The sequence below is a fragment of the Filicampus tigris genome, chromosome 14 (genome assembly GCF_054856515.1).
Source record: "Filicampus tigris isolate MCC_2025a chromosome 14, RoL_Ftig_1.0, whole genome shotgun sequence".
NCBI lineage: Eukaryota > Metazoa > Chordata > Actinopteri > Syngnathiformes > Syngnathidae > Filicampus > Filicampus tigris.
The window spans coordinates 20,507,134-20,519,981 of NC_141230.1; the positions used below are offsets into that span (position 1 = coordinate 20,507,134).

General features: G+C 41.6%; 2 protein-coding genes across 4 annotated transcripts; both read right to left on the bottom strand.

The window, feature by feature from the left end:
- Positions 1–60: 60 nt before the first annotated feature.
- Positions 61–6,854, bottom strand: gja3 (gap junction protein, alpha 3). Of its 3 annotated transcripts, none has more exons than XM_086050732.1 (4): positions 6,171–6,854; positions 3,679–3,842; positions 3,442–3,564; positions 61–2,826 (listed from the first exon to the last, which is right to left on the bottom strand). In XM_086050732.1, exons 2-4 carry the CDS (start codon positions 3,805–3,807, stop codon positions 1,855–1,857), a joined length of 1,224 nt encoding a protein of 407 aa, XP_085906858.1. In that variant the 5' UTR covers positions 3,808–3,842; positions 6,171–6,854; the 3' UTR covers positions 61–1,854. The 3 variants fall into 3 exon arrangements, with proteins under 3 accessions (XP_085906858.1, XP_085906857.1, XP_085906856.1); XM_086050731.1 differs by having other exon boundaries at positions 3,442–3,842; positions 6,171–6,232; positions 6,625–6,646; XM_086050730.1 differs by having other exon boundaries at positions 3,442–3,842.
- Positions 6,855–8,499: 1,645 nt separating this feature from the next.
- Positions 8,500–12,528, bottom strand: gjb8 (gap junction protein beta 8). The gene is made up of 2 exons (XM_086051979.1): positions 12,368–12,528; positions 8,500–10,818 (listed from the first exon to the last, which is right to left on the bottom strand). The coding sequence occupies exon 2, from the start codon at positions 10,809–10,811 to the stop codon at positions 10,002–10,004; it is 810 nt and encodes a 269-aa protein (XP_085908105.1). The 5' UTR covers positions 10,812–10,818; positions 12,368–12,528; the 3' UTR covers positions 8,500–10,001.
- Positions 12,529–12,848: the final 320 nt, after the last annotated feature.

Consider the following 12,848-nt stretch of genomic DNA (forward strand, 5'->3'; position numbering starts at 1 on the left):
TCACAAAACTAAAATTGATTTGTTGTATCCAAAAATATGAAATACATTTATTTGCTTGATTATTGACATTTGAGCTGACAGAACACGACAACTCCGGTACAAAAAAAGTTTTATTTAGTAACAGTTTTGTAAACATTTGAGGTAAATGAACATTTACATCAACTTTACTAAAGGATCATTCACACACGCACACACATGTGAACACACACACTGACATCCTTCTCTCCTAGATGAATAACTTTTTCTTTTTTTCTCCATGTTTTTTCAAATTCTCTGCCTTTGGTGCGAGCAGATGTTAAGACATTTTTAAAAAAAGATTTTGTTTTCCTTAGAGGACGCTCTCTCTCGTTCTAGCAATGTTAGCATTTTGTTTCCTACTTGTGCAAATCAACTACTAAAATGTAAACTGGAGGGAAAAAATGCAAAATACTGTCAGTGTTTTTTTTTTGTTGTTTTTTTTTTTTTTGGGATAATTTTCAGCACATGAAAAAGAGAAATGAACGCATACAGTACCATCTTTTTGTGAAAAATCCCCTGAAGATGATAGCGATTGACAGAGAGCTCTTTGGCGATGGCACTTGAATGACAGTTTGCGGCTGTAAAAGTCTTGTGTGAGTGTGTTCTTTGGTTTTTGTAGCACTTTGGGAGTAAACTTGGCTTTATCTTTTGGGAAAATGTTAGCATTTTGCTTTTAGTCCTGTTACAAACTGACAACGGGTTTGTCGTCTGCGTGAAGCCAATAGACTGGATTTTGTCTACAAATGTTAGCATTTAGTTTTCTATTCCATTAGGCAACTTGACTGCATTTCCTTTGAAAATGTTAGCATTTTCTTTTGTTTTCCGGCACAAACTGGCAACCATGATGCGGTTTATGAGTAAAATTCAGTGTTCAGGTGCCAACTTGACTGGATTTTCCTCATAAAGTGGCAACGGCAAGTGTTTAGTTTATGCATAAAATGAGCAAAGTGTTTTGTGGATTTATTTGACACTTTAGGAGGTTGTGAATAAAGCATCCTGCCATATTAACTAGATTTCTTTTGAAAATGTTAGTATTTTGCTATGTTTTCCCTTACAAAATAACAACGGTATGTTTTTATTTTGAGTAAAATTGAATAAAACCAATGCTGATTGGCATCATTAGAATGTCACTCTGCCCTGTATGAAACTCAATCCGTGTTATCATTTTGTGTCATGTGACATGTTAACGGTTTGTAAGTCCCATCCGGGCCATCCCGTCGCTCTGCGTCGGCGGGGCAGGCGCTGCACTTGCGTTGTGGGTACCAGTTTAAAACCGGGCACACACAGGAGTCCATTCAGTGCAGCTAATAGAAGAAAAAACACAACAAGATCTTCCCCGAAAGAGTCCACATCCCCTTTCGCACGAAACATCAAAGCTGGCTTTTTCCGGGTCGTCACTGTCCCATGTGAAAGGTACCCATAGCGTATCGAAAGGAGTATCATATGCAGAACAGCAGTGTTGCGCAAAGCAATTATGGGATCGAAACGTGAAGTTTAACACCCAAAACCTCGTCATGTGAAAACTCACAGACTCATCAGTGTCCTGCTTGACTGGGGTCCGCACGAGAGGCGCAGGCTCCAAGTCGACCCGCGAATTTGCCAGCTTTAGTAGTGTCAGCAGGTGCCTGATGAACCCACATCATGACAATGTCCCGCTTTGGTGGGTTTCGTGTGAAATAGGCGAACGCCGTTATGCTTCTGATGGATCAATTTGGAAACTTGGTGCGAACGGGGACTTGGTCATTGAATCATCACCTGAAGTCTACCGCCACCTTTCGGTATCGTTTTGGCGTCAGGAACCATTGCTTTCCGGGGTTGGGAGGCCCGGATTGGGGCTCATACCGCCAAGTCATCGGGTCTGGCCCGGACGCTGCTGCTCTTGCTGGCCCTACTCAGCCGCCGAGGGTCCGATGCAGCAGTCACGGGGCGCTTGTGCATCTCCACTGTGGTGGTGGTGAAGCGGCTATTATCTGACTCGTAGACCTTGGACCCCGGGCTGCTGCGGGCACTGGGACCGGTACCCGGTGAACTGGGGGTGGCACCGGAGGCGGTGTCCACCACGGGTGGCTGGTCGGATGAGGAAGAGGAGGAGGAAGAGAGTGTGGGGGAGCTGGATTTCATCTCCCGAGTCTGCTGCTCTGTGGCCAGGTTGGCCCAGTTTTGTTGGGCGGCCAGCCGGTGGTTGTTATTGTTGCTGATGTAGTAGTGGGCGGCGGGCCCGTGTTGGCGGAGGGCCTCCTCCTGCTGCAAGTTGTCCATCTTGAACTCGGCCCGGGGCAGGAAGGCCCCGCTGCCGGCCGTCACGTCCGTATACTTGCTAGGGTAGCCGCTCCCGGCCGTTGGGACCGAGCACTGCGGCTCTCGGGCGTTGCTACTGACGGGACGCCTCAGCGACTGCTGCTCTGACACACCGCCGTTGGTCATGCCCTGTTTGAGTTTCTTCCAACCCAGGTGATAGATCTCCAGTAGGTTGAGGAAGAGTGAAACGCAGGCCACCACCAGCATGAAGACGATGAAGATGGTCTTCTCTGTGGGCCGTGAGATAAAGCAGTCCACCGTGTTGGGGCATGGCCAGCGGTTGCACTTGTACAAGGGCTGCAGCTGAAACCCGTACAGGAAATACTGGCCCAGGATGAATCCCACCTCGAAGAGGGTCTTGAATATGATGTTGAAGACGTACGTGCGCAGCAGAGCCCCCCGGATGCGGATTTTTCCGTGCTCGTCCCGGATGGGGGGCTTCGCCCTTTTCCCGCCGCCTCCGTCCCCACCACTGCTATCGCCGCTCCTGAACAGCAGCTCCTTCGCCTCCTGGAAGCAGAGGTCGGACCAAATCAGATGTTTCAAGTCATAACCTTCAAGTTTCGAGCAAGTCCCATGTTACTCTGGCAAAAACCAAGTCATTACTTGGTCAAGTCACCCATTCTCCGCCACTTTGCACTCAGTAGCGGTACTAACCCAAACCAGGACGCTACGCCTCCAATGGTCTCAATTTTACGGAAAGATTAGGTGCACTGCAGTGTGTACGAGTATTTCACAATGTTGGGAACTCTTGCAGGTGTGCTGCGTCATTTTTCCTAAAAGGCAGCAGGAAAGTGCGATGCCGGATACATCTTGAATTGGACTTGAATCCAGTTCACTTGAATCCTAATGATTTTAGCTCTGCCAAAGCTTTGTCACCAGTCATCATGTGGAACCGGGCATAACCAAAATAAGATGCTACAACCTCATTTGATGAATTCTGACAGTTTGACTGTTTTCAGGCTTTGTCACCTGTGAAATCAGGATCCTAGTACCTAAACGGAGGTCGGCTTTCATTGTGTGGAAGTAGAGAACCAACTGAAAATAAGATCTTAAAACCTCATGAGTTTGAAGGATTTTTGTGCCAAAGTTCTAAAATTGGCAACCTCGTTAATAGCTCCCCACCTCTTCCTGGAATCTGTTGACTTTTCGCAGTTCCTCCTCCTTTTCCTTGCGCTTCTCCTCCATGCGTACAATGTGCAGCACGTGTCCCAGGTAGATGAGCGTGGGCGTGGACACGAAGATGATCTGCAGGACCCAGAAGCGAATGTGCGAGATGGGGAAGGCCTGGTCGTAGCACACATTCTCGCAGCCGGGCTGCTGCGTGTTGCAAGTGAAGTCCGACTGCTCGTCGCCCCAAACCTCCTCGGCGGCGGCGCCCAGCACCAGGATCCGGAAGATGAACAAGACTGTCAGCCACACCTTGCCGATCACCGTGGAGTGCTCCTGGGCGTTCTCCAGCAGACGCCCCAGAAAGCTCCAGTCACCCATGCTTCAAGATTGCCAGCCTGTGGACAACGTCGTGTCTGCAAGAGGGGCAGACGAGAGAGACCGGTTAGGTTTCAGCTTTAGGAAGCTTTGTCAACTCTGAAATCAATGAGTGGACATTCCCATTAAGGATCTTCGTAGCTACAAGGGGGTCAGCTGTCATTGTCTGGAACTAAGAACCAAGAACAACTTCCTAAAACTAAATTTCCTGAAATTGGACCGTAATCTGAATGGCTCTGTCACCTGTGAAATCAGAGCACCATCGTCAAGGATCGTAGCACCTAAAAGGAGGTCCGCTTTTATCTTCTGAAAGTAGGAAACAAAAAGATCCTAGAACCTCATCGAATGAAATTTGACATTAGTCAAAATGGTTTTTAATCTGCCTGGATTTTGTCACCTGTGAAATCAGTAGACATTGTTGTCAAGGATCATCGTACCTAAAAGAATGTCTATTTTTATCTTTTGGAGTAAGAAAACAATAAGATCCTACGACCTCAACTGATGAAATTTGACCGTCTGAATGTTTTGATTCAATTTTTTTACCTCCAAGGCCTAAATTGAAAGGATGAAATTTTGTCTGAACGATTTTAATCACTAATATTTCAATGTGACCTGTAAAGTCACTGCAATTTAGGATTTTAGGATCTTATGAGCTACGAGGTCTGTTTCAATCGTCTGGATCCATGGCAGTGAAATTTGGTGATGAAATTTTGTGTGGATAGTTTTCACTTTCAATAAGTCACTGTGACCTGTGAAATCACTACAATCAAGGATCTGCCTCCATCTTCTGAATCCAGGGGAACAAAAACAAGATCCTACGACCACATTTGATGGAGTGTAAAATGATTCTGAATGTTTTTTAACTCCAGCAGGCTTTGTTACCTGTGAAACGGGATCATGGTAGTAGTAGTATAGCGTTGCGTGAGCATTTAGCTAGCAGAAGGCAAAGTTATATGGTTGTTTTGAATACAATAATATGAAATTCTTTTATGTTTAATTTGACAGTAAACATCAACTGCATGAATTAGCTTGTATCCTCTTATATGAACAAATAGGGGATTTAGCAAATATTTTTTATAACGAATACTGTATAGTTTTCGAAGAAACTACGCACGCACAGCCCATTCCGAAGCGACTTATTGTAAACCTCATGAACACATGTAGGCTGCTGCTCATTTCATCTACTGTACTAAACCATCCCTCTCTCTCTTTCTGTCTGTATGGCGGGCAGTGCTCGCTCGCCCGCTCACCTGTTCGCTCCAATGGCCAGCAGGCATGTGCTGAGCTCGACATTATCACGCTGAAAAACACAACACGCACACACACACACTCACGGGAACAAATAGTGACGCCACCCTCCTTTCAACCGGCTGCCCACTGTACATGCCACATTATTAGCAATAATAATAATTAAATAACCCTTAAAAAGAGGGCCATTCAGCAATAAGTGATATTAATGGTCCAGTTTCAGTTTGCATGATCAAAGATATAATTTTAGCACATTTGGTGGACTCCACATTTAAACACTCCCAGCAATATTTTTTGTTCAAGTGAAAAGTTGGTTAACATAATAATAGGAAAAAGGTCATTTAATTACATGAAATTATTGCAAATTAATTTGCATAATCAAAGAGGCTTTTATAACTTTTGGTGTACATTTAAAATCATCTAAAAAAAAAAAACGAAGTACAAAAAGTATGGCCATTTAGAGGGAAGTTTTTCTCGGTTTGCTACACAGGTATAGCAAAGGAAAAAATGCAAATGAAAGAATAATTTTAAAATGCATTCACAATTAAACAAAATATTCCGAAAATAAGGACAGGAGATGACCTTTTATCCCATTTTTTATATAAAGTAAAAGTAAAACATTTTTTACCTGCTGCATCAAAGAAAAATGCCAATTCAAAAACAAGTTAAAAACTAAACTAATTAATGCCTATTTTTAAATAAAGTAAAAATGTATCAATTTTAGGGAAAAATTGCAAACAGTAATCGCTATAAAAATTGTAAAACATAAAAATGTCATACTAAAATCAAGAAAAGTAAAACGTACATGCATACACTTGGAAAAACAAAAGGTGCTGATATATGACACATGGTGAAATTAAAATTCCAACCCAGAAATGCTTATGTATAACATATTAAAAAAAAAACAGGGCTGGAAAAAAGGTTTGAGGCCTTAAACATAAATATTAATATCTCTTGGATGACTTTAAAAATAATTGAAAAATATGTCAAGAATAAATGATTCAATCCTCAGTCATTAAGGACATGTTTCAAGTTTTAACTTGGACTCTGATGTCGTCTTGTGTAAGGTGCCACCGAAAACAAATGTTTAAAAAAAGGAAGAAAAAAAATTAACTTACAAAAATGTCGCTGTATTAAAGCTAATAAATCCATGGACTGGAATTCTCGATATTCTCCACACCTGCGAGAAGCAAGCACAAATGATGAAAATGAACATTATGCAACCTAAAAACTGTAATTAAGAAAATATCTCCCGGCATTCCGTGGCCTGCTTATGCCTTTTTCCTCCAAATGAAATGACTTCCATTAAATCCTGAACATTTCCAATGCAGTTCTTGTGAGGTGAATTCATTTGAAAACATGGAAAAGCTCTTTTAAAAAGTAGCAAAAATGTAAAAGTAACACACACAGACACACACAAAGTGACAAAGCAGAGGCTACGAGAGAGCAGGCACCATTGTCGGCTTTGTGTGCATTCCAAACGCTAATTAAAAACGCCGATATAATTCATATTCCAAAATGATCATCATCCATATGTTGCGTGTGAATAAGAAAGCATAGATGTGCTCGTACCTTGACACAGCAGAAGGGACGCTCTTTAAAGTGCACGGCAAAAGCTCACATCCTTTGGGGGTGCCCCCGGGGCAGAAGTTCCAGCCCCCCCACCACCTCCAGCTCCCACCCCCGAAAAAAAAAAAAAAAAAAAAAAAAGCACGCCCTCCTCCGTCTATGCGCGGCTCTGATGGCAAGTGTTTTGTGCACGGGTGTGACCTCCTGTAGGGTGCGCAAGAAGAAAAGCCCCCCTCCCCCCAAAAAAAAGGGAAACACGCTGTTGTTTAGTTTGGTGGTGTGTTCAGGTGTCAGCCGGCTGCTGCCACTCAAGTTTGCACTGTCAGTCACTACGTGCACAGGCAAAGCCACCGCTACCACGCCCTCCCTTCCCACCCCATGACTTCAGTGTACCCCTCCCAACCCCCCAGAAAGTTCAATTGGACCCAAAAGGCATCATGAAAGACATCAGGAAGACAATTTCCATTCAGATGACGTCAGTGGCACTTATGTATACATAGGCATGAAATTAAATAGAGAAAATGTCATACTAATCCAAATAATCAAAAGAAAATACCGGCTCTGAAATATTAGAGGAAAAACAATTTTAAAAAGACCAGATATAGTATAGTATAGTAAGAATACAACTCCATCAGTTGTGTGTGTGTGTGTGTGGGTGTGTGTGTGTGTGTATATATATATATATATATATATATATATATATATATATATGTATGTATGTATATGTATGTGCATATAAAATCTTGATTTGAAAAAAACAAAACACCCTTAATATAGTTAAGCGTGTTACGACATCAATTGTTACATAATGCGTGTAATTAATGATCACACACCCCAATCACCAAACTTTTCCCACCGCTGGGGGTGTTGGGGTGTTTATTTTTGGAGCAGGGAGGACAAAGACAAGGTTCTAGTTATTGAGGGGGAGGTGTCAAGTCGGCTGCGATTAGTGTGCCACCAGCCGCTAAAATAAGACAAGCATGGAAAGCTGATACAACACAACACAGTAACACTCACACATTGGAAACCTTGAGACACATTAGCTTAGCATGTTGCTCATTTTTACCAAGCAATTTATGTTGATAAATGCAATTTGATGTTGACAAACAACTTAAATGCTTGACTTTTTTTTTACTTGAGTTTTGTTACGCATGATGAGTACATAACAGCTTTGAATTCCAGCAGTGCCTATGATGGCCGTTAGGGGGCAGTATCGCTCTGCAAGGACCTCCTTCCTTCCTGCTCCGTTACTTGACTATCTTCAAAGGGTGAGTACTTTTACTTTATTTTCCCCCCACCACACTTACCTTAGTTGAACCGTTTTGAGTTTTATGATGGATACAGTTTGACTCATTGGCCCATCATTTGTATTTTCTGTCTTCAAAGGTGTAGTAGTTTTATTTTTAGACTTAGCGCATTTCACAAATAATATGACAGTAATGTTAAATGTGACTGAAAGGTTTTACAATGAACAGTTTGACCCAGGGACAGATTATTTTTCTTTCCAGTCACGCATCATCAAAGGCAGAGTAGTATTTAGAAGTTGTTTTTTTTAAACTGCATTCAAATTCATTTTTATGTGACTTAAAAGATCTCTTGTGTGTCTTATATTTTTTGATGGTTACATTTTCACCCAGGAACAGACAAATGTGACAGGCTTTGATTTGAGCGTTTGTCATATTTATTCCATTTTAAGCAGCTAGTTAGCATTAAAAACAGAGGTCAATCACCACTTCCATTTTATATCACAAAAATGCAGCAAAAAAACAAGTTTAAAGTGAGTAAATAAGCAACACAGTGCCAAAAAAAACACCACAAACTCACTAGATGTCAGTGGAGTTAATAAATACAACAAATAAGAAATCACATGACACTCAATCACTTTCTGGTTCTTTTTTTTTCAAGCAAATGTCTTTGAAACTCACATTTAGCTAAATTAAATAAAACGCAGCAGGAGCTTGTACAAAAGAGGCGTTCAAATACTTTGGAACCAAATAGAAAGACCTGAAACGATTTTTCGACAGTGTGGTCAAAAGTATTGGGGCACATTCCTTTGGTCGTGGCAGAAAACGAGTGGACCTCAAACTCTTCCCTGAGGAACACCATTCAGTTGTTCCTTTGGGGCATTAACATATACAAGACAATACACATTTTGTGGTCCTTTGTGCCTTTTTGTAAACAAATGTAGTCTGTCCATGGCAAAATGTACCTGTTGCATTCAGTGCACAAATAGTGCCCTTTTGTAACCAAGTTTACCTTTTTTTTTTTTATTTTGCCTAAGAATAGCAAAGTTGGAATACTTTGTAGAAAATGCTGGAGTGTGTCTTAATTGTGAAATGTTGCATTACTTTTGGACAAATATCCTTATTGTGGCAATATTTTTTCGAGGCAACCTTTTGTGGTCAACCGTTTGTGTACAAACATTGGACTTTTTGTCCAACTATAATGAAAAGCAAAATTTGTTTCCTGGCCTGATTTTTGTGAACAAATAGTGTTTTAGAGGCATAACTGAACATTTTCATGGGAAACTACTACTTCAAGTACCGTATATCATTTGTGGGACCATAAATAGCATTTCTGTGCTGATATGAAACTTTGTGTGGTCAATCGTTACATATTCATGCACAAATATTGCACCTTTGTGTCCAAATTTTATTGTATTTTTTGTGGCCTTTATATAGATGTTTCCTAAACTCATAGTCTTTCTGTAGCAAAAAAAAAAAACCCTGCTAACATTCTCATACCCTAATGTAGAGTTTGAAGCATACAATCAATAATATCCAAGATGTGATCACTCTAAAAACAGTTGGGTCAAAAATAACCCAATTTGGGTCCTCCACTACTTGGGTCAATTTGACCTCAAATTTTTTTTAAAATTGGGTCGTTTTGTAAAAAACAACAACAACAAAAAGGGTAATTTTGTGCAAACAACCCAGAAAGTTGGGTCTAATTGGGTTATTCATTTAACCAATATAAATAATCCGGAAAACAACCCCCCCAAAGTTGGGTTGTTTTGTGGCTAAATCATTTGACCCAAAGTTTTGGGTGAGTAACTCAAAATGAATAACACACAATAAACCAAAAAGCTAAAAAAAAAAAAAAAAAAGTTTCTTTTGTGGGTTATTCATTTTTGCCCAACTTTTTTGGGGTGAAATGAATAACCCCAAATGTTGGGTCGATCCCTTTTTCGAACCGTATCGGGTTATGTTTCAACCATCTGTTTGAAGAGTGTACGCGGCGACCGTCTTGCATAGTGAAATGATTGATGGGAGACAACCAGCCAGACGATCCATCTGGGTCGTTCCCGTTCTAGAAGCATCTAGACCAGACGTAGGCTGGCGCGCGGAACAGACACGACGCTGTGGTTCCGGCGGTGTCCCTCAGCACACGGTCTTGCGCGTGGACGAGTCCGAGGAGGGCGCGGAGAGCAGCAGCTCGTTCCTCTTCTGCAAACTGGCGCTGTCCCGCGTGGCGGTTTCCTTGTGGTTGTACGACAATCTCCTGTTCCGCCGGCGGCCGGAGCAACGCATGAGCGCCTTGCACACCAGGTAGCCCAGCTCGGCCACGTTGAGCACCATGCAGATGGTGGAGGAGGCCACCATGAAGATGGTGAAGACGGTCTTCTCGGTGGGCCGCGAGATGAAGCAGTCCACCTTGTTGGGGCAGGGCCACTGCTCACATTTGACCAGCCGCGGCATGCGGAAACCGTCGTAGACGAAGTAGAGCGCATACATGAAGCCGCCCTCGAAGACCAGGCGGAAGAAGAGGCTGCAGGTGTACGTCCACCAAAGCGTGCCGGTGATGGGAAGCCGCCGGCGTTTGAGCGTCTCCATGTCCGCGTCGCTGGCTTTCTCGCCGCCGACGGACGCCAGCATGGAGCGCTTGTCGCCGCGTTTGCGGTAGGCCACGTGCATGGCCACCAGCAGGGCCGGCGTGGACACGAAGATGAGCTGGAGGCACCATAAGCGGATGTGCGACACTGGGAAGAAGTGGTCGTAGCACACGTTCTTGCAGCCGGGCTGCTGCGTGTTGCACGTGAAGTCGGACTGCTCGTCGCCCCACACGCTCTCGGCGGCCAGCACCAGGATGGTGATTCGGAAGATGAACAGCACCGAGAGCCAGATCTTGCCCAGGCTGGTCGAGTGCTTGTTGACGCCGCCCAGCTGGGCGTAGAGGGCGCCCCACGACATGACGGGCCTGCGGGGGTGGGGGGAAAAAAAACAACCCACAGCAAAGTCACACAGCGCCCGATTCTTTGGAAAAATTCAGCCCCTGTAGCCAGTGTCACTTTGGAACGTGAAACTTTGCGGACGTGTCTATCATGAGAAGACCCACGAAAAGTCTCAGGAGGCCACGCCCAATAATGGACAGGAATACTTCCATTTGCGTGTGAACCAAAGGTCTACCTGTAATAATGAAACTGGATTCTTTGAAAAATTCAGCACCTAAGGCTAATTTCACTTGGCAATATAAAACTTGTCCTGAACACCAAAAAGCCATAAAAAGGTATGCCCAAAACATCTACAAGAGAATGTTCATTTTGAAAATTCATAACTTCATTTATCAGTCCCTGAAAGCCAGTTTCACTTTGGAACATGGAACTTAGAGCAAACACACACACACACACATAAAATTAGATTTAAAAAAAACATGTAGCTCCATGAAATTCGGCTTTGATATTTAACAAAACTAGTGTTAGCCGTTTTGAAGACCAAATTGTCTTTGTTTGCCTACACCTGGATGTTAGGTGTGTCAAAAACTGTATGGGCGGATGTTCTTAACGGTCAAAAAACAAGGTGAGGTACATTGAAGACTTTGATTGTTGTTTGTGAAAAATATCTAAACTTCAAAAACTGTCCTCAGTGGTCATTAAACACGGCTAGGTTCATTTGAAGTCTTCACCGTTGATGTTTACCAAACATGCCGTTCGGTTCATTCTCGATGGAAATGGTCTTTCATGATATCGATTGTGCTGCAACTATTATTGGAAGCCAACGGGTGGTGCTGTTGTACTGCCAGAACATTCAAGTCAGGCGAGCAAGAAATTAAATTGTTAAATTAAATACATTGTTTAAAAAAAAAATACATACATACATGTACATATATATATATATATATATATATATATATATATATATATATATATATATATATATACATACATGTACATATATATACATATATATATACATATGTACATATATACATATATGTATATATATGTGTGTGTATGTATATATGTATGTATGTATATATATATATATATATATATATATATATATATATATACATATATATATATATACATAAGAAAAAAACACAATTGCGATGGTGAAGCCACACACTTCCCAGCATGCTTGTAAATGTATATAGTTGAATTGATTTAAAAGTTGCTTTTTACAACTATGTACAACTATTTACAAGCATGCTGGAAAATGTGTGACTTCACTACAGTATGAAAAATAAAAATATGAATATAACTGCATCTACAAAACTGATTTGTGTGTATGTATAATATATGTATGTAAATATATATATTTATGTATAATTTTTTTTTTTTTGCATATACATGTATGAGTATATATGTATATAAGTGCATGTGCGTATGTATACATCTATGTATGGATATGCAATGCAGATTATGCTATATTTGTATGTGTATATATGTATACATTTGTGTGTGTATATATATATATGTATATATATGTATGTATATGTAGACGTATATCTGCATCTGTTATCTTACCTGTCTGTGTGTGAGTCCAATAGAAAAAAAAAAATCAAGATTTAATCTTCCATAAAAAAGTTGTCCTTTGATTTAATGCATGTATTTAAAAAAATTAACTTGAGTTAAAAGATCAAATCAAAAATCTGCTGGAGCACATCAGAAACGTGCTGCCGAGATGAGCAACTTTGAGTAAAGATGCATGAAACTTCTCAAACTCATCAACATGTAAAAGGGGAGAGGTGGGGCCACGCGTGCGCGCACGCACGCGCACACACGCGCGCGCACGCACGCACGCACGCACGCACGTCCAGTAAAGAGTCTGAGAAGATGTGATTTCAACCCGGTCTGATATACAGCACTGAATAGTTTCGTTTTTCTCATGATACTAAATGAATTGAATGTTAACAAAAATATTTATCTTAAGTTTGTCAAAGACTGTAAATTGTCGTCGGTGTTCATCAAAACTCATGTTAGGCCCAATGAAGGATCACAAATTGTC

Excerpts from the sequence above, each read along its gene's own strand:
- gja3 (XM_086050730.1), bottom strand. The coding sequence starts at position 3,807 with ATGGGTGACTGGAGCTTTCTGGGGCGTCTGCTGGAGAACGCCCAGGAG. Across the intron at positions 2,827-3,441 it reads TCAACAGATTCCAGGAAGAG|GAGGCGAAGGAGCTGCTGTT; the intron begins GTGGGGAGCTAT and ends CTCTGCTTCCAG.
- gjb8 (XM_086051979.1), bottom strand. The coding sequence starts at position 10,811 with ATGTCGTGGGGCGCCCTCTACGCCCAGCTGGGCGGCGTCAACAAGCAC.